This window comes from Polypterus senegalus, chromosome 1 (assembly GCF_016835505.1).
Source record: "Polypterus senegalus isolate Bchr_013 chromosome 1, ASM1683550v1, whole genome shotgun sequence".
NCBI classification, from domain to species: Eukaryota; Metazoa; Chordata; class Cladistia; order Polypteriformes; family Polypteridae; genus Polypterus; species Polypterus senegalus.
The window spans coordinates 110,612,784-110,634,843 of record NC_053154.1 but is presented as its reverse complement, the minus strand read 5'-3'; the positions used below and the strand labels follow the sequence as shown (position 1 = coordinate 110,634,843).

At 34.0% G+C, this 22,060-nt stretch overlaps 1 protein-coding gene across 5 annotated transcripts in view; it reads left to right on the top strand.

Annotated features, from left to right (window-relative positions):
* pax3b (paired box 3b) overlaps positions 1 to 22,060 on the top strand; it is a 107,133-nt gene that overhangs the window by 83,380 nt on the left and 1,693 nt on the right. For 4 of the 5 annotated variants that reach the window (XR_005634050.1, XM_039755896.1, XM_039755886.1 and 1 more), the window contains exons 6-8: positions 7,144 to 7,309; positions 9,182 to 9,396; positions 21,541 to 21,784. Coding sequence is in view for 4 of the 5 variants with exons in the window: in XM_039755896.1 (XP_039611830.1) it covers positions 7,144 to 7,309; positions 9,182 to 9,396; positions 21,541 to 21,784 (625 nt within the window). In the remaining variant the exon portion in view is untranslated. The remainder of the gene's footprint in view (positions 1 to 7,143; positions 7,310 to 9,181; positions 9,397 to 21,540; positions 21,785 to 22,060) is intronic. The other variant, XM_039755877.1, reaches the window with a different exon arrangement.

Here is a 22,060-nt window from a genome sequence, read left to right as displayed (position 1 = left end):
CTTGGGATCCCAAACTTTCTAAATCAATGAAATTAGCTGAAAAGCTTCTGATATATGTAAAATTTTGTTTGGTATTCTTAATTGCAATTTTTATAATGTGAGAAAACTATTTCAACCAAAATGTATAGTGTTTTGCTTTAAGCTGTGTGAATACACCTTTATTTATTTGTTTAGTGAGTTCATTAAATTGAAGAAAGAACCGACTTATTTATTTAGATGATGGCTTTTTCCACACACTGTACATTATTTCTGCATAAAGATAAACAGAACCCATCCAAGCAGTTAATCATAATTATTCTAACAAGTCAGCATGCATCTAGTAATATAATTCTATTTCTCATTTTTATTTTTTATTTTACTTTCTTGATTATTTGTATGCAAGATCAGTTTTCATTTTGGCAGCAACTGTATTGATCTCAAAGGTTTTTATTAACGACAACTTGTTCAAATTGATTAGTCAAGTTTGGCTAAGATCAATCATTAGTTATTTTACATAGAGCCTTTATAAATAAAACATCATAAATATCAGAGATTCCACATGACATTATATGTGTGATGGCTTATTATGATATGCAATGTACAGTATAGAAATACTCCAAAGAGCAAAGAGTCAGGCACCTTGTAAGGACTGCCTGCTGATCCAAAGGTGTCATGTCATCAACTGAACATTCATAACAGATTTCATACTAAGAGACTTTACAAAACAAAACAAAAAATAATTTAATATAAGTTCAAAAGTAAAAGACCCATGACTACTGTCACATGATTTAGTAGGTTACAAATACAGCAGGGTAAGAAGCCTTCTTCCTGAAGGGCTGATCAGTTTGTTGGCATATTAACTGATTTCTCAGTGATGATTGCTCACTTATGCAAGTAGTTTTGTTTTGTTCACTTGCAGAAGTACTCAACAATGTGAAAAATGTTTCCTTAGGAAATATTTGCACAGATGTGTATTGTTAAATTTTTATGTCACTAAGTTGTATTTTACCTTTCCCCATTTTGAAGCTGTTGTTAGTATCTTTATTAAACAGAAGTAACTTGGAATTTTTCAAGTTTAGTCCTGGAGAGCTACAATGGCTGCACCCTTTTGTTACAACCCAATTTCTTAATCAGAAGCCAGTACTTGCTTATTACCGAACTTGTTATTTAACTGTATGGCTTTTATTCTGTGCTATTCCTACATATTGTAGACGTTTCATTAACAAAGTTTACATAGAAAGCATTTTTTGGATGGAGAATATAGAGAAGATTAGTAACTTTACGGTATTCTTCACCATTTCATTCCAGGTATTTTATTAAGACAGATACCTTATGATTAACACACCAAGATATAAATGAGACCAAGTTAGATCGTGATCTCCTGGCTCCTTATTGTTAACTGGCAGCTGCTGAAGAAAACAAGAAGCCATTTAAAAAATCTGTTTAAAAATACAATAAGCAATTAAGTGTTCTAAATCTTAATACATTTGTTTTCTAAAATGAAGTACAAAAGTGTTGTTTAAGCAATACATGCTCTAAATAAGAAGTTGAGTAAAAAAAAAGCACATACTGCCACTTTGATCCTGCAAGACTGAACTTGGAAACCCTGGAAGTTGGTCATCAGTTTCTGATAATGGGACACTGAAGCTGACATTCTGTGCACTGTTTCGCCTTTTCCATTTGTAGAATGGCACATAAGTCCATTGCAAATGTCATTCATCCATACAACTTTAGCTAATATTGGAGTTTCAAATATTTGGAATATAGAGGATGAAACTGCAGCCCCAGGTGAAAACATGTGTGGCTCTGGTGCTTACCACTGGATCACTTTGAGTTGCAATACTACAATTTGGTCCTTTATGTTTAATTCTAAACTCGAAGAACTAATGCCTTGGCATTCTGACATCACATTAAAAAAATATTTTCTCTTAAGTTTAAAAGAGGAATTTTGCTGTTTTCTTACATATTCATAAATTACAATGACTTTAATTGAGGGACAAAGGGTGTTTTTAATCACCCTTCTCAGCATTATGCAATGGATCCCAAAAATCTATATACTCTTAAAATTTAAAAGAAAAATAAAAGAATAATTTCTGTGGAAAGAAGTAAGAAAATATAAAACAGTCTTAGTTACATACAAATTGTACTGAAGTGCCATTTTAAAAGCAAATGCTGTTGTGCATGTTTTGGAAAGTGATTGATTGAATTTGAATGCAAGTTACAAAGACTGTTATAAAGGTGTACAGAATTATGTAAACAAAACAATGAAAGTGTGTTGTGTTTAGTTATTTTTCCTAATTTTTTTTTTATCAAGTTTTTTTTTAAATAATTTTGGTTATATGATCTTATTTAAAGTAAAAAAAATGTCAGACAAGATTTGTCTTGATTTCAACTTTATATCAATCTGGATGTTTCAATTATTGATTCTTTAATTTATAGGCTTTATACAGCTAAACTCTTACTATAATAACAACAATAACGAAGTTAAACCCACAGTTATTCATATAAAGGAACTGTTTATGTTTTATATCCAAAGATGAAAATGAATAAAAAGATGGCAAAAACAGTATGCAATAAAACACAAGATGCATCAAAAACTTTTTTTTATCTACCTGGGGTTTAGCTCTGTTTATTGTCTTCAGGCAAGATGAGAGAAAAAAAAGAATGTAGTTAGTGCACTAGGCAACAATAGTTCTTACTGAGTGCACACATTATATGAGTTCATGTTGGTTGTGGCACTGTTTATAAGTGTGGGCAGCCTGAAGAGGTGAAGGTAGAACCCATGGGTTGTGGCCTAGATCAGGAAGAGACAAACAAGTAAGGTCCAGTGTAAAGTTAAAATTCTTCCTTTGTGTTCACCTTAAATTGGCCCCCATAAGGACTGTGCAGTAAACAATGAAACAATATAACAGAAAAACATTTATTAAATAAACAATTGCTGTGAGAAATTTTATATCAAAAGCTTAAAATATCCATTTGTCTTTTAACAGATTCATTTCAAGGTTGCTAGGACTGTAGTCAATGCCAAAAACATATACAAAGGGCAGGAGTGACACATGCACATTCACAAGTACAGAATTTACAGTCACCACTTAGCATAAATTGCACATCTTTGGCATGGAAATTAGAGTCTGTAGATAAGAAATTAAAAACAAAACACAGTCAGATAGTGGGCAAACTTTACACAGACATTGCCCAGGCCAGAATTCAAACTCAGAACTGAATCTTTGAGCCAGCAGTGCTAAACCCTGCACTCCTCTGAAGAGTCTGAAAAAGAAGAATTGTGTCTGAAGTCTGTTCTTTTTTCTTGGTGACCAGAAAAAACCCAATATGCAGTTTCACACAAAGTATTTTGGTTTTATGACAAAAAATAGGGTAATTATATGAAGACATCTTCATTGTAGATGTACTTAGGAAATACTTGCTAAAACATGTTTGTGTTCAGGTTTCTTAGGTGGTAACATATCTAACTCTTTGAGGGCTGAATATTTTTTCCAAAAAACATAGTTTCTGAATAGCAATGGTTTCACACAGAAATCAACATAAAATGTCTGTTGCTGCATGCTGTGGCTGCCAGTTTTCCAAGAAATGTGCGGCAGGCTTGCTGCCAGGCTGTCTTTGCATGGCTGGGGCAGCAGCTGCAGTGGCCACGGTTGCAGTGCATTGCAATCTGGTTTCTACCTCTTACCATTGCTAAGTGGCAGTCCTCCTGGTGAACATTGTCGTAGGCATGTCAACTACAGGAACCTGTTCAGTGCCAAGATTAGCTGGAGACCAGTCAGCTGAAGCTGGAACCTCACATTCATTTTTGATCTCTTGTATCGACATTGGAGTCCGACAAGTCAAAGTCCAGTTTAAAAATAATAGGCAGAACTTTTTCCACGGAGTATTTTGTTTTATGCATTCTCTTTTCTCTCTAGCCATTATGTCAGTGCCATTTTTGCTATTGCTTGTGCCTTACTACTCACACAAGTGTAGGAAATCTCGGTCAAACCAATGAAGCTAACTTTCCTTCTAGCAATGAAAGTCCAACTAAAACATAACGTGTGGTTTTGTCACAGTTTACAGTTGATAACCATCGTCAACAAAAGTCAAAAAGTCGACATCAGCCCAGAAAGACTTAAAATGCCTGAACTGGAATATTTTTACTCTCGAAATAATACATAATGAAAGGTCATCTGCACAACAATGTGGGGACAGTTAGAGCAGTGTAGAATGCATACAGGTTTTTAATTATGTTTCTGTTTTAACCCCACTAGAAAAAAATAATTTAGCACTTGATCTGAATACTCCTTAAGCAATAATCGAATGTTCAGGTCCTTGTCATAGTGTAGTTGCAGGACCTTTTCTAATTATAGGCAGGCAGTCTGGTGTCGTGACTAAGGCTTTGGACTTCATCTTCTCAGGTGATTGGTTCAAGTTCTGCTAGTGACAGTGTGTGACCATGAGAAAGTCACTTCACCTGCCTGTGCTCCAATTGAGAAAAGTAAAGAAATGTAACCAATTGTATCTCTCAAATGTTGTATGTCTCCTTGGATAAAAGTGTCAGCCAAATAAATAAATGTATTCAAATCTAATTCCCATTTCTAGAAATGTCATTAACATATCTGCATAACAGAGTTTTTTTTTTATAACTTACATTTTAAAGTGCCGCTTAAATATATTATTGCTAAATTAATGTTTACAGTTGATTGACACCTCTTCTAGGGTTTATTGTTGTGTCTAATTCTGCAAGTACACGCTATGCCCTCCACCTACTTGACTCTGACATGGATTAACTGAGATTGAGAATGCTTTTTTTATTTAATGGATTCTAAAAGTAAAAGTAATATGATTAATGTTGTAAGTACAAGTGACCTGTTTAAAGAGCTCACTAGTGTTTGAAAAAGAGAGATAAAAATGTGCTTCGTCACAGAGGGATGCATAATGAGAAAACCTGCTGTGCAGCAATAACATTGCTGTACTGAGGCCAGACGGACTTCATTTACCAGAAATACCTGCAAAAAGCTGTTCCTATGTTTCTTCTTAAAAATACATTTTAAAGTCTTCACTTTAGAGTATTCCCATACTGAATTTCTGAGAGTGTGATAAAAGTATGTTATGTTTAAACCATATGTGTGATTTGAACATTAAGAAAGGAATAGGAAACACAATGAAGGACTAAAGAGAATGATTTACATGATTATACTTGTTTTGTGACTTTAATTAAATGGTGATTTTGAGTTACCTTGGTGGAGTTAGCTTTGAAACATGATGTATATGTAAAAAAGAAAACAGACAGAAGCCCAAATGATGCCTGCTTGACTGCTACATTAAAATGAGAAGTGATTTTTTTTTCAGTATATTTCTAAAAAAATTCTGCGTTGCTCCTCAGTTATTAGGCATAACATACCATTGAAAGAAATAACAGGAAAACATTATAAGAGCAGCTAAAACACAATAAAAAAGGCTTTGATAAAGTAAATAAAGTTTTGTTTCAAATAAAAATTACATTTTTTTCAGACGTATAATTTCTAATCCATTATGAACACATTAGCGACTAGATAGAATTTTGTTTAAGAGGTATTGCTCTGTAATTAAGTAATTATTCTTTAATGGATGTCCAGTATCACATTGAAAAGGGTTACCATCCTGTAATGCATATGAATGCTAATGAAACCTCACTTTGTTAAGCAGTCATCATTAAGATAGCAAGGAAGTCCCAAGTGCCTGACACTTGAATGCTGAATTGATTGTTTTTCCTGTTAAATCAAACAAGACTTGTTGAGCAGTTAACTTTGTTTGCAGAGCAGACCTATTAGTTTAGTGTGTTTACATAACAGGCAACAGGCATCCTATCTGATAAAATGCTCTCATGATCTGTGATGACCCTTAGAGAGGAGTGGGAGAAAGAAGGAGGGCAGCATGAGCTTTGTGCACATAACCTGCGAAGGTATTTTCAAACCAGATGCTCATTGATGCTTTTGGTGCTCTTGTCTGTTTTTCTTTTAAAAGTAAAATGTGGAACAGGTGCTGAATTGTACTGCTGCACTGCTGAAGTTATCCACCTGTCCTCAGAAGTCAACTTTTGTTTTGCTTTTGAAGGAATGACAGAGTAAATATATGAGAAGATGCAAAGCAAGATGTTTACTCTTTGGTTCATGCTTGGTTTAGCGTGTAGGACGTACAGAATTTATTTTCAGTCATTTTTAGCAACGATTTATATGTATTGAACCAGTGAGTGCCAAGAAAATACTTTGCAAATAGTTCAATGAAATGAGGTAGACATATACAGGATAAAAATAGATACAGATAGATAAATACAAGAAACATCTATCAAGATGTAATTGGGGGCCAAGTTTAGATTTGTGCTCCATTTTAGGCTCAGTCTCTCAAATAGGAAATTTTACTGTGGGTGTATGCTGGCAAAATAACCATATAGCACTTTTGCCAGTGCAGACAGTAAATGTCTAAAGTTGAAATCCAAAGACACTGCTTAGACTGGCCTACTTCTGTTTAGGCTCCATTAAAATGTATATAAATAGCATAATTAGATGTGAAATAAATTGTAAAGTGCCCAAAATATCCTCATGTGGTCGTAAACATTATGTAGAGATTTTAAACACACTCAGATGGTCAAAAATCTATGGATACTAAAAGCTCAAATAAATCTGCTATAGCTCTCCAATGACAGCCTACAGAAGGGCTTAAGTAAAATCCGTAATGCTTCAAAAAATGTGAAAACTCACTTATGGCTCTTAGAATTCAAGGGAGCTAAGAAAACCCGTAAGGAACTATTATTACCTCCAAAATTATTATTTTGAATCATGTTTCATTTAAAGACAATCGTATAATAGACCAAAAAAAATCTCAGAGATTCAAAAAGTCCTGGAATAACTCAACTTGAAAGATTACAGAAAATATATAGTAACAATAACCCACGAACATGCCATGACATTTTTTAGGATTTTTGTTTTGCTAACATGAAGTATTGCCTGTTGACTGCTTAATTGATTGGTTCTTTTAGGACAGCATGCCCAGCCTTTTCTTAATAAAACTAAAGATGTGGTGAGCGCTACAGATAAAATAGTAGATGCCTTCATATTCAGACTTCCCTTTTCTTTATTTTCTAATGTGCCCACAACAGCTACAAAAAAATAACATATCTGTTTTGGTTATTTTTAGGTCTGGTTTAGTAATAGAAGAGCAAGATGGAGGAAACAAGCAGGAGCCAATCAGCTAATGGCCTTTAATCATCTGATCCCAGGAGGTTTTCCAGCAACTGCTATGCCAACACTACCACCGTACCAACTTTCAGAAAGCCCTTATCCCCCAACATCTATACCACAAGGTACCTTCTTTGGCATTAATATTCCTAAGGTTAGCAATATCGCTATTGCATGTCCACATAACAAATGCAATATAAACCATTTTGACACAAGCAAAGTCCTTCCATAATCGTAACTGTGTTATAGTGCACATTCATGAATTCTTTTCTTTAAAAACATGATTCAGTTTCAGTTTATTCAAATTATAGATTATCAGAAGACTAACCTTTACTTTTCACAGGGCATTGTTTTACACTAACACTATTCAAGTTCCTGCATTTTGTATAGGATGCCAGCCTTTGCTAATTACTTTATCAAAGTACAATGCCCTGAGAAAACCTACTTTGATTAGAGCTAAATAAATTGAGTTTAACAAAAGCACATCTACAGCGGTGGGCTGGTGCCCTGCCCAGGGTTTTGTTCCTACCTTGCGCCCTGTGCTGGCTGGGATTGGCTCCAGCAGACCCCTGTGACCCTATAGTTAGGATGTAGCGGGTTGGATAATCGATGGATGGAAAAGCACATCTAAATAGTAATCAAGGCAGAGTTTAATTAACTTAATTACTACTATATGAATCAAATCACCCAAAAATTACAGATCAAAACTCTAAATAGTGTTTTTATTGAAATGAAAACACTTTAGAAACATAAAGCTATTGTACTATTGTTTGTAAACCTCTTCAAAAACTGGAGAACTGGAAAGTTAAATGACTCACTTAAAATCATAGCAGACATTATTGCTGCCTTCCAACCGTTAGACTTTTGTTTGATTCCTGCCTAGAGTTCCAGTTTTTTCCCTTCATGCCCTTAAGCTGATTTGTAATACAAAACTGGTTTATTGTGAGTAAATGGGCTCTGTAATGAACTGCCATCTTTTTCTAGCCTGGTTCCTGCCTGCTACTTGATGTTGTCAGGAAGGTCTTTGCCTGTTCTCTATACCAATAAAAATATTCTCAAAAAATTGACCAAAAACACATATAAAAAAATAGTGAATAAAGGTTTTCAGTCATTCTGTAATATTGCCAAATTTCTAAAACTGTTAGCAATCATTCTTTATATGTGCTGTAATCAGTTCATTAACCTTTTAATGATGGAAAGAACACATGTTCATACTGTAATTGTGGATAATATTTATACTGGGTGGCACGGTGGCGCAGTGGGTAGCGCTGCTGCCTCGCAATTAGGGGACCCGGGTGCGCTTCCCGGGTCCTCCCTGCATGGAGTTTGCATGTTCTTCCTGTGTATACGTGGGTTTCCTCTGGGCACTCCGGTTTCCTCCCATAGTCTAAAGTTAGGTGCATTGGTGATTCTAAATTGTCCCTAGTGTGTGCTTGATGTGTGTGTGCATGCCCTGCGGTGGGCTGGCGCACTGCCCAGGGTTTGTTTCCTGTCCTGTGTTGGCAGGGATTGGCTCCAGCAGACCCCCATGACCCTGTAGTTAGGATATAGTGGGATGGATAATTATACTGCTAGTCCAAAAAAGATCTTCATTTTACTTAGAAAAATAAGCTCTTACAGGCAATCAGGTCTTATTGCATGCACCATGCAAGAAAACTGATATTTAATAAATGATGAAGAATATTAATTCCTCTGAGTGGATGTGCATGTTCAGTAGAACTTCATTATGAATGTACAGTAGACTAGACGGAAAGTGAATTATTTTATTGTTGATTCCAAAGCATCAGGCAGCCTTTGTTGTGTTGCCTTCTGCTTTCATTGAGAGTTAGTGAGTATGACAACTGCTTTATTCCTGTGGAGAGCCACATGCGTCCTTAGATATGATGAAAAAGTAGCTCTGACAAAGGCTGGCATTTATGCTTCCTCTGAATGTAGGGATATGTATAACAAATGATTGTTCAAAATGGAGTTAATTCTGTTCTGTTCCTGGGATTTAGCAGTATCAGACCAGAGTGGCACAGTACACAGGCCTCAACCGCTGCCTCCAACATCCGTTCACCAGACCAGCCTCAACTCAGGAGCAGAGAGTGCTTCAGCCTACTGCCTGCCTTCTAGTCGACACAGCTTCTCAGGCTACACGGACAGCTTTGTGACTTCATCAGGACCTTCAAATCCTATGAACCCCACTATCAGCAACGGCCTTTCACCTCAGGTTAGTCAGTCTTATTACTCTCGACAAGGTGATTCTTCTCTGAAAGTGAGAAATGCCACACTATTGTATATTGTATAATGTGTTTTAAGGACATGGACTTAGCCTTTTTTTAATCCTATTAAGCATCGTATCTCCCATAATTTCATTAAACATTTGCTTCCAAGATATAATTTAAAACTGCCAGATAAAATCAGTGATTGTTACATTGACAAGGCAGTTTTTTCATAGAAAACCTAATAAGCCTAATAAACAAAGTGTTGAGTAGCTTATTACATGCTTTTTATTTAACTAGAATAATGAAGACTCTTCTTCAATGCAGCTGTTCAGTGTATTAACATATGAATAATGTACTTGAAGTGTCTTATTGCGATGCCAATCTTTATCCTCTTATAATTTATATTCTGAGAACATTTTTGTGCTGGTAGAACTCACTGCAGAAATTATAAAGTAAGCTGTGTTTGCATTTTTGTGTTCTAAAAGGTCTTTATTATTATGGTGCTTGGAGTTAGCTTATCACTAGTGCACCCTCCAAGATGGATGCCTACTCTATTTCTGTTGGTGTCCATCAGAATGTGTCTTCCAATTATTTTGAACAGGAAAGAGGCTAAAGAAAACTGATTTATAAAGAAATTATATTCTTCAGCACTGCATTTTAATATATCAAAGAACAATTCATTTTTTGGAGTGAGGAAAGTATTAAAATGTCTTTTCTTTTCCTAAGTTTGTTATTATATGGTAGCATATCACAGTAGCATACGGAGTTATTGTATGTGTGTGTATCAAATCTATGTGTGTATTTCAATGTGTGTTTGTTCATATGATATTTGTGTGCATACTGTGTATAGTATTTTCACATATATAGAGAATCTAAATCCACAAATACCGAAAAAGCCTTTTCATTTACATACTTGTTATTTTAATTAACAGTGAGTAATCAATATGATATGTATGAACAAGCTAACCTTTAGAAGCTCACTTTGACAATTAGTATCATATTTTCTTTTTTAAGTCAGTATGAGCCCTGCACAGGTGTTTTTAGAGACATCTTCAGTTTGTTTGGTGTTATGTCAAAAGGGAGCAACATCTATAATTAAAATCACAAGTAATTTTATGGTTAAGGCTAATAATACTAAGAGCTTCACTCCTTTAAAGATCTTTTTCTAGTTGAGCATACTGAAGAAGGCAGCAAATGATATAAATGAAATCTGAAAACACAATTATACTCAATTACACACTTATAATCGACTATTGCAGCTGCCTAAACAGCAAGAGGTATTTTAATAAGCAGAAAATGAGATTTTAATGGCACAAAGGGTGGCCAATATAAATGCTCATATCAGTGGACTTTTTTTTTTCTCACCTTCATTTTATTTACTGCCTGTTTTATTCTTATCCCAAAGGCAATGCTTCCAGTTTCCATGCCTAAAAATCTTTTTATGTTGGTGGTGAGATAAACATGTTACTATGGGAGGTTGAAATACTATGAAACGTTAAGGAAAAAAAAAAAAGTTGAAAAATAATCTTTATATGAATTTATCATGCTTATGGAAATAACTTTACTTTTTTATTTCATAAAATTACAAACTGTGTTTCAAAAAAGCAATTCACCAAACAAACACAAGCCTTTTGTGATAATAAAAAATAAGAAAAAAAAAGGCCTTTCTGAAGTGATCACATGGAATGTTTACTTTGCATTTGATTGAAAAGAAATGATTTAAATGTATGCATATATTTTTTTTTTGGGTGGTACATGAGGATTCACAATAAATGGTGGATTTTGGGGGGATTAAACACGGAAAAACATTCTAAGGAAATGCAGTCCGTTCATCTCATTACTGGGAAGATAACCTGTGTTTTCCATTAACATGTTGACAAGGCAAAATGAATGCTTGGTAAAGTGCTGTTGCTTTTGAAGTGAGATGAAACTTACCCAAATAAACAAGCCAGAGTTAAAAAGAACAGATTTTGTATCTGATTTGTATTTGTGTAATCAAGAAAGCCTAAACAGATAGCTGACATTCTTAAAAATGTATGATAATGTTGTGTGTAATTTATGCAAATTACTTATTTTTCTTCATGAATAACAGTATTGTATGTTTAATATTGGTGACTTTATAATATAATATAATATAATATAATATAATATAATATAATATAATATAATATAAAAAAATTGCATGGAGTTTTCCAGTGGTTTTCATGGTTTTTCTCCCATCTCACTAAAGGCATATGCTTTTCATAAATGGTCCCACCTAATTTAGGCTTCCATTATAAACCCGCTATTAGCAGCATATAAACATTATATTAACAATGAAATTGTTAATTATACATTAAAAATTGAAATCTGAAATATGATACTGTCACTTTTTATTGTTTTATATCATAGTCGAAAAGGATATTTTTTGACAAGCGTAACAGTTAATAACTACTTAATGAATACCCAAGCGTTACCAGATTAGCTGGTGTTTCTAAGTTAGCCATTTGTCGGTGTGATTGTGGATGTGTGTGTTAAACTGCCCTGCTATGTTTAGGCAGCCTCTCCAAAGATGATACCTGTTTTGTGAGGAATGCTGCTGAGTTGACCTTTGCACATCATCAGCTATGAATTAGCCGAAGCAAATCTGAGAATATGTTAACTATACTATAATTACAAACTAGTTTTGATGAAATATATGTACTTATTTCCCATCAAGAAAACAATACGTTTAGATAATGTACATACATGCATTACAAACGTATATATCAAATATTTGGTTCTACTCTGATTCAAATATTAAAAAGACAAGGACAAAATTCACTTCTGTGCATAGCACAGACAGGAAAATCAAGTAATATCAAAACGTTTTTTTTATTACGATGTTAATTTTCATTAACTGTTCTTTACATTTTCTAGCCTTAGGCAGACATGCAAAGTAGGTTTTGTTTTGTATATTGCTAGTGATTGGCTCACGTTTGTTCTGGTTTACATATGTTCTAGTGGATTCGACTTAATTCAAAGCACTTCATTTTTTTGTTATACAATTTACAACTATAAAATATGAGGTTAGTGTGCTTCCTGAGTAGGTAATCCTTAGACATTATTTGAAGGAGTCAGGTTCCCATATTAAGATACTTGCTATTGTCCCGTATTAAAACAGTTGATATCTTTGAGATCCTTACTTTTATAATTAAACCATGGTGCCTTACGCTTATTCTCCTTCCCTCTGGCCATTCCCTTATCCAAGTTCACCACAGTGGTTCTGCTTCACTCTTTTCAGGATCACATTCTGTTTCTGCCCTTCTCCTTTTTCCACCCAATCTCCTGTATATCCTTTACTACCACATCTTTTGATCTGCGTTTTAGACACCCTTGCCTTCTTTCTCCTGGCAGCTACATCTCTAAAGCTGCTTAATGGTTCTAATCTGCATAAATAGATGTTGAACTTATAAAATGATATATAGAAACATATATGATGTCTACAGTAGGCTCCTTTTTATTTTGTCCTTTTCACTGTAAGTAGTCAAACATATACAGTAAAGAAGGCATATCTCATTTTTAATTGATTTTTTGCACCTTCGTTTTCAGCTCAAAAATAACTAACATTTTTGGAGATTTTAATGTAGGAATTTATTAACTATACTGAACCAAGTGGGGTGATACTCTGTATTTTTTAAAAACAGAGTCTATACTGTAAGGATTGTTTTTTTTTAATTTTGTATATACATGTAGAGTATGTTTTGATTTAAAATAACTAGTCCAGTGTCCATATTTTATTTAATTTTCTCTTCGTCTCTCTTATACATGCTTTAGTGCATGTTGTTGGCTCTCTTATCCTGTCTAATGCTTAGGGAGTTGTAAGTAGTATATGCTCATGTTCTTCATTTTTTAAGATTAAGTCATTCCCTTAACTGTGTGTTGTTCACATATATGTGTATAAAGATAGTTTTGATGAAAAAAAGAAATTATTCTGTCCTTCAGAATACAATATGCATAATATACATATATTAAGCTTTCATATTGTGTTGTGCGGGTTTTTGAAGGTTTTCTATAAAGTACAGTCAAATGTTATGAAGCAAAACAAATCAGGGGCTGCTTTCACAAGCACTTTAAAAAATAAGACGAATTAAATGATAACAAATATTTTAACAAAATAGCATTCACATTTCTTTAGCCATTTGAAATGTTTAAGTACTGCTAAATAACATTTAACCAATATATGATTGCCTTTTAGCAGACACTATATTACTTAACAACCTTTTCCGAGACTTTCACTTCCTGATGAATGAGATCAGTGACCTTCATCTGTCTCACATTTATGTGGAACATAGCTTTGCCTTCTTCATGCACATTCGTCAAGTTTCAACTGACAAAGCTTCTGTAAATTATCCACAGTAACTAAGGTGAGGCTTGTTGGGAGTCCATTATATGCTTTACCAGCTGTCAGTGAATCTACACATTTGACTAAGAAATCCTCCTCTGACAGTTTTATCACTGCCCTGTGCAACAGATTGGTAAATGTTTATGTTTCATGGGTTACAATTAATCTAAGTGAATACATTTGTAATGTTCTTTGATGAATTTTAAACCTTAGACTTCATCAAAATCTAAGGGTGAAGCTATTGAAATATTGTGAATATATTGTTTTACTGCAATGGACTGGCACCCTGTCCAGGGTTTGTCCCTGCTTGTGCCCTATGTTAGCTGGGATAGGCTCCAGCACCCCCGCAACCCTGTTCAGGACAAAGCGGTTTGGAAAATGACTGACTATTGTGTTTTAAATATAATTGTGCAACACTGAAATGGATTCATCAAGTTTGTGAATGTGTATAATGTACCTATGCACAGTTACTGTATTTCCATTTCTAAAATTATTATCAAAGAGAATTAAAACTACATAAGTACTGCATATAATTATAATTATAACCATGTACAATAAGTGAACTAACAGTCTTGATGTTTGGTAACTTTGAAAATGAATTTAATAAACCATCAAACTGCAAAAATGTAAAACATGGTAAGATTTATGCACATAGTATGAAAAACAAATCTCCAATGTAGTGGTCTGCAGCTGAACGTGCATGTGTATTTTATTGATACATTTCTTTGTACACATATATGAATATATATATATGTAAACTTTACATACATAATATGTATATTCATATAGCAAGCAGTGTTGAGCTTCAATGACTTGTTCACTTAACCTACCAAGCTCTAGTTAAAACCTTCACATTAGTACACACCATTCAGTCCATCAGAGCATATGGTTATTGTATTTAAAATTGATGTTTGCATTTTGCACTTGTGATAGATGGAAAATCACCCATGTAAATGCAGTTTATCTGTGTGCTTGTCTATATATGTACTGTACACATTCTAGGTGATGAACTTGTGTAACATTCAGGGCTAGTTCTTGCCTCACTCCAGTTGGTGTTGAGTTGGCCTCTGTGTTGTGCCTGAATGGGAAAACATCTGTACGACTGAATATCTGTATTTGCTAAACATTAAGAAAATAGTTTACTATTGCTTGCAGGTTAGTAACATTTACAAATTAACTCAAAACAATGTTTGATATAAAGATAAAGGGTTAACAGACATTTAAATGGATAACAGAGCTGAGTTCACCCATTTCCCTAATATGTAAGATTAACTTTTCAGTAAACTAATTACCCACAGGAATGTGTAATCTTGGAATGAACACAGACATTTATTTTACGTTGGACATACACTTTTATTATAATTCAATTTATCCATCCTTGTAATCCTTTGAGCACACTGATTCCACTTCAGAGCAATAAGAGAGCTGGATTATACCCTGCGCACAATATGAAGCATTTATCAATAGTTTCTGTGTCCAAATTTAAGCACTATCAAAACTACTGTAATAACAAATGTGTGATATTCTTCCTATATTGCTGAATATGGTAATGTATTATATATAATATCACTGTAGGAATAAAACCTAATATTGTTAGAACCAGTTAATCTAGTTCATGGTTGAGAAAGTCTAAATATCTATACCTGCACTAACAAAGTATAAAAATACAGGTTAAGTTTTTTTTTATTAATCTATCTTCACAATGCAGTGGACCAGAGAATAACAATGCTGCCTAACTGCACTTGTACTGTAGTTGAATTCCTGTCTGTTCTTTCTTCTCATTGGATCTTGCACATACTCCATGTGTTCATCTGTACTACCAAGTACTCTGGTGGTTAACTGACGACTCCAAAGTCCTTTGATAAGTGAAAGTGCTCTGTGACAGACTGATGATTGGTTCCTGCCCTATGCCAGGTGCTGCTGAGATAGGCTTCAGCTCTTCATGATCCAGGCCAGGAAAAAGCAGGTCAAACATTTGGTGGATGAATGAGTTTTGTCTATTGATCTTTAATTTCTGGTAAATTTAAGTGTTCACAAATCATTTGCACTGTCTGGATATAATGAGAGTGGAAAATATTGAGACACATGTAATAAATAATATAGTGACTATCCATCCATCCATTTTCTAACCCGCTGAATCCGAATACAGGGTCACGGAGGTCTGCTGGAGCCAATCCCAGCCAACACAGGGCACAAGGCAGGAACCAATCCTGGGCAGGGTGCCAACCCACCGCAGGACACACAACTACACACCCACACACCAAGCACACACTAGGGCCAATTTAGAATTGCCAATCCACCTAACCTGCATGTCTTTGGATTGTGGGAGGAAACCGGAGCGCCCAGAGGAAACCCACACAGACACGGGGAGAACATGCAAACTCCACGCAGGGAGGACCCGGGAAGCGAACCCGGATATAGTGACTAGAAAGAAACATTTTAATTTAGGCATGTTTTGGACAATTCCCATGTGTATACTGCAAAAAAAACGTACATGGAAAAACTGGACAAAAAAACTTTAAATGGGAGTTGTTTTGCTTTTATTTATAAAAAAAAATCTGTCAATGGGATAAGCAAAACTTACTTTAAAAGATTTCTTAAAGGTAGCTAAATAATCATAAATACAATTTCTTTTGATAAGTCAATAATTCCTAAAATAAGGAAAAGGAGATTTAATGTCATGATATAAATAGTTTTCACTTGCTTAGATTTCATTTTTTTGCAGTGATATAGTGGTAATAGTTGCTTTAGTAGTAGTGCAAATGTCAATTAAACCAGAAAAAAATCTTATTCATAAATTCTAGTGGAAAAAATTATTTAAAATTAATATAGAAATTTAAATTTAAACCCATTTTATGATTGACTAAATGAAGTGCAGTATCTGTGAATCTTAATTACGACATTTAAAATATTTTTGAGTATTTTTGTAATGCCAAATTTTACTTCAGTTCTAGGTTTTATATACTGATTATTTTATTCCATCCATTTTACAAACCTGCTGTTCTTAGTACAAGTTTCAGGAAATAGCAGTATTTTAAATAAATTAATATAAAAGGTATGCGTAGGTGACAGTAAATCCTGGAGGGCCAATGGTGATGATGATGGTGAAGGGATGGTTTGGCATGTATAAAAATAAACCTAACACTATGGAAATCTCAGATTATTGGTATGAAAATGTTAGTGCACCACCAAAGTTCAGCTCCTTCTTAAATCAACATAAGCCACTGTGTCCTTAGGTTGGGAAATTATTTAAGTAAAGCCATGTGTGAGTAGAAACATAGAATAATATGGCACTTATAAGTAAAAAGCAAGAGAGTTGCAAGTTCTTTGCACCTGCTTTTCATTAAGTAGTAAAAGGTTAGGGTTTGCTTGGGGATTTTTATGTTTTAGAATTTTCAACTTCAACTTTTTTTTTCTAAAATAATTTGATTTTTTTTAGGAGACATTACTTACAGACTACATATACATTATCTATCCATTATTAGTCGCTCCCTATCTATCTATCTATCTATCTATCTATCTATCTATCTATCTATCTATCATTTTACTTGAATATTAATTTTTCGTTTTTTTTTTCTTTCTGACTTGTATTTTTGAAAAACAGAGTCAACTTGCATTTGTTTTCAGTCTGCTATGTGCCTGCAGGCTACTTTCCTGTTCCAAGTTCCGAAGAAAAATTACCCAAATTTAATTATCTTTGTACTAATCAAGTGCAGGTTGATTTTAAAATATGCATTATCAGTAGACATCCATCATAAAATATCTGTCTATTATTTCCCAAGTTACTGTGATTTTCATTGGGATTTTCTTTAAGGTGATTAAACTCTAAGCGACCAGCATGTAACTTGCCCGTCAGGTTTTGTACAGTCAGTTAAGATGTATTTAGTTGTTTGAATGCTAATAGCAACATGAATTCAAACAAACACACCATTACTCGGCCGTATCACAACTTTATCTTAACTTTACAGATCCTCTAGCTTTATAAATGACCTTTTTAGACTAATTCCAGTCCAATGATCATCAAATGAACAACTTAGCTTATTTGTTTTCTTGACTCTAATAACTATCTCATCATTCATAACTTCCATTTGCTTGCATATTGATAATAAATTCTTCATTATTATAATTTTTTATGATTGAATGAGAAACTTTATGAAGAGAACTACTGACATTTTTGTACTATTTTTGTCTTTCGGTATCATCATTAATTCTGTCCTTTGTAAATGCTCAGGTCTTCCAATAGCTGAGGGCTTTGGCATCTTTTGCAGCGTATTTTCTAAACAGGACTAATTGCTTGTTCTTGACACAAAATAAACATTACCTCCATTCAAGTATCCACCTAATTATCCATCTTTTTGTTTGAGAAAGCTGCCTGGCTTAGCACAGGTTTTCAGAGCCAGATCCTATGGAGACAGGGCAAGAACTATCCTGAACATACACCGCATGTACATTGAAGGTTATTCTCATATAACCAAACTGAGAGCAAATTGAGTGCAGCTATCCTAACTGTATAACATAATCTCATAAATTCATAATTCAAAGGAAATACACATGGAGAGTGGAAGAAAATTTAAACTCCATAAAATAGGTACCCTAACTGGAAGTCAAATTGGTCGTTAAGTGCTGTGTGGTAGTAATGCTACCTACTGCACCACCTCGTCTTTTTCTTTTTAATGTGAGTGAATACTGCTAAAGCCTCCATGAAACTATACGATCTTTATACTTGCTTCATGATAAGATTGCTTTTTTATATTTTGCAATATACTATTCAGACTTGATTCTTTGATGTATTCGATTCATTCACTCTTTTTACTTCTCGTATACAAAGTATAGGGAAAGTATTGTAATCCTCCAAAAATTCCATTTTGAGATTTTGATGAATCTCGACATTTTAGACATTCTGAGCCCAAAAAAATTTTTTTTGGAATTATGTGTGTGTGTGTTTGTATGTAAACATGATAACTTAAGTATGCTTTCACTTAGGTCAACCAAATTTTGCATACAAGTATTAGGTACAAAACGTAGATTTCTATTAACTTTTGGACATTTCTGTTAACCGGAATTGGTACAATACCTTTTATTCAACATTACTTTTATAATAATTGTTCAATATATTATTAATTTCATTTTATTTGTTATTGATGATTCTTTAATGTACATAATATAAAAATATAATCATTGTCTTGTGGTGTACTAATCAAATATCCATCCCCAAATCCGAGTATAAGAAAAAGTCTAGGGGAGACCACTATTTATAGTATATTTCTACTGGATTTGTTATGTGACATTATATACATCTTTATGTTGATTTAACTTGATATGTGTGCTTATGGATATACATGTATGGTTTTCTGTAGCTGTATTATATATGTTAGTCCGTGCATATACTCTGAAACTCCCCTCTGTGAAGAACATTATAGGCCTGAGCTAAATTTTTCAACTTATGTTAATGGTGAAATACTCTTATATGCAATGATCGCAGTCTGTTACACCTAATCATAGAAATCCTTAATGAAATCCATCCAACTTATTTTTTAAATAGTGGAAATGAATTTCAAGTGTCTCTGCATTCTGTAGATTGAGACAAGGAATACTCCGTTTCAGTACATACGATTCAGCGTCCTTGTGTGATCAGTTCCTGTTTTTGTAGTAGGGCAGTGAAACAATAATTGTCATTAGAACAATAATTATTTTAAATATTTTTGGAAGTGCAGAATTTTGCTTCTGCCTAATTCAACCATTGTTTCGTATTCAAATCGTGTACCTGTTTGTTGTCCAAGTGAAGTTAACATGTTCTGTTTTTGTCTTCAGGGGTTTTCCTCCCTCATTCTCAAAAACAGCCATATTAGGTCAACCAGCAACTCTGAAAGAGCCCCAAGTGAGGGTTGGTGTGTACATGAGTAGGCAAAATAATGGGCTGCCACTCTGCCTATGACTGTTTTCTATGTAACAATCTGTGCTGCCAGGATAGATTTTGGCCCCCTGGAACCTGAACTGGATTAGACAGGTTTGAGTGTGTTATGTTATGCACAATATTGTATCAAAAATATATGTTTTATATATTCTTGGGACTATATATAAGTGCATTACCATGAGGTAGATACAGTATATAAGGCATTCTGCAATTTTTTGCATATGAGTGATTCACAAGGCAAGAAGGAACAAAAAAATCCTAATATTTGTCTTCAGTGTATTAATAATATATTATGATGAAAACACTGTAATACTCAATCTCAGAAATTTTTGCCTACCTCTACTTTTTTAATGGTAAAATTTAAAAGATAAAAATATCCTCACAGATATAACCTTAATAAAACTAGGTCAGATCTTACAAGACAGTACCCCCTTACATGAAGAAAGCAGCATTTGGAAGAATGGTCTTGCAATAATGTTCTCAGACAGAGAGCTGAAAGCTACTTTCCAAAAAATGTAATTGGTACAAGGCGGAGATTAACATAATTTTAAATGGTAGTTCTTTTTCCATTTCATGCTGTAATGCTGCTAGGATATTTATAAGATGAAATCCAAACTGGGAGAGATGCAATACGGCTTTAGTCTCCTTTAGTTCCAAGTTTTTACTTTGCCTCTATCAGACATATATTTTTGCTTTACTGTCAAATGCTTTTGATGTTTCAACAGATTCCCACCAACCTGTAGTCAACTTTTAAGTTATGCCACATGTTCAGTCTTACATAGAAACATTTATTACAGCATTAGATCAGCAACTTGTTTTGTAAAATTGGATGAATCTTTCATTTGCTTCTACTTTGCAATTACTTATTTAAAAAACTGGAAAAAAAAATACTGTTTGCTGGAGTGAGCTTTACCAAACATGGCAACCTTTCTGGGACACAACTGTTCACTTTCAATCTGTACAATACTTAAATACGCTTATCATTTGCTCTGTATTTTCTAATATATTATTTTTAAGTACAATGTGGAAGAAATAATTACTTAGGTTGAGGAACAGCTATACATGAAACCATTTAATATACTGTATATAATAAAAACAAAATAAAGTGTATTGTATTTTCTTTCCCCAAAATTACAAATGATGGCAATAACAAATTCTGTATATTTCTACTGGATTTTTTTACATGATATTATATAGATCTTTATGTTTATTTAACTTGATATTTGTGCGAATGGATTTACATGTATGGTTTTCTGTAGTTGTATTATATGTGTTAATCTGTGCATATACTCTTAAGCTCCCCTCTGTGAAGAACATTATAGGTCTGAGTTAAATTTAACTGTAAATAGTACAGTTAACAAGTTGGAAATTTTATAAACAAAAGAAAACAGACAAGGCCTTCATGGTTATGGAAATGTCATTAATTGTGGATATGCCTGAAATTTTGCGTGAAGAAGTGCTTCCTGATTTTTACATTGAATGTACTTCACCTACATTTTTACTGGACTCCTTGAATATGGGATTCACCATTTATCTGGAAAACTTTTGATGATAATCTTTTTCAGAACTTTTTAGAGGATAGTGGACTAGGAATATCATGTAGAATCATCTGTTAAAGACCAAAGAGGTTAAGTTCCTTATTCTGGTATGTGATTGTGTGAATACTGTATATGAATGAGATGGTACTGTCTACAGTTATTGAATTTTGAATTCATTGGATTACATCGTAAGATCTATTTTGCTTTATTATTCCTTAGCCACTATTGAAGGACTATATGACTATGTTTGATTTAACAAGAATGTCTACAATACTTACTTGTAAAACATCTATAAAACCATTTTGAACTTCTCTTCTTCCTTCTCCTTCTGTAGGTAATGGGCCTGCTGAACCCAGGAGGTGTGCCTCACCAACCTCATAGTGACTATGCCATTTCTCCTCTAACTGGAGGGCTTGAACCCAGCACTGCTGTATCTGCCAGCTGCAGTCAGAGACTGGATCACATGAAATCACTAGACAGCTTGCCCAGTTCCCAGTCCTACTGTCCACCAACTTACAGCACCTCAGGCTATAGCATGGACCCAGTGGCAAGTTACCAGTATGGACAATACGGTCAAAGTAAGTTAACAGTAATTGCACAGTGACATCATTTCATCCCTACTTATAGGATTAAATCTGCATTTCAGTAGCACATCTGCTAAGATATCCACGGCCGGTTTAAATTATTTTAAGTGACTTTTAAACTTTCATTGAGCATTGCATTGCAATGAGTTTCCCTACATTTTGAATGCTTAGGCGGCCGTTGTTCCTTAATAATTCCTATGAATGGGTTACATGGGTACCAGCACAATCACTGGCCCCTAAAGTGCAGAACGTAATGGATATACTATATTC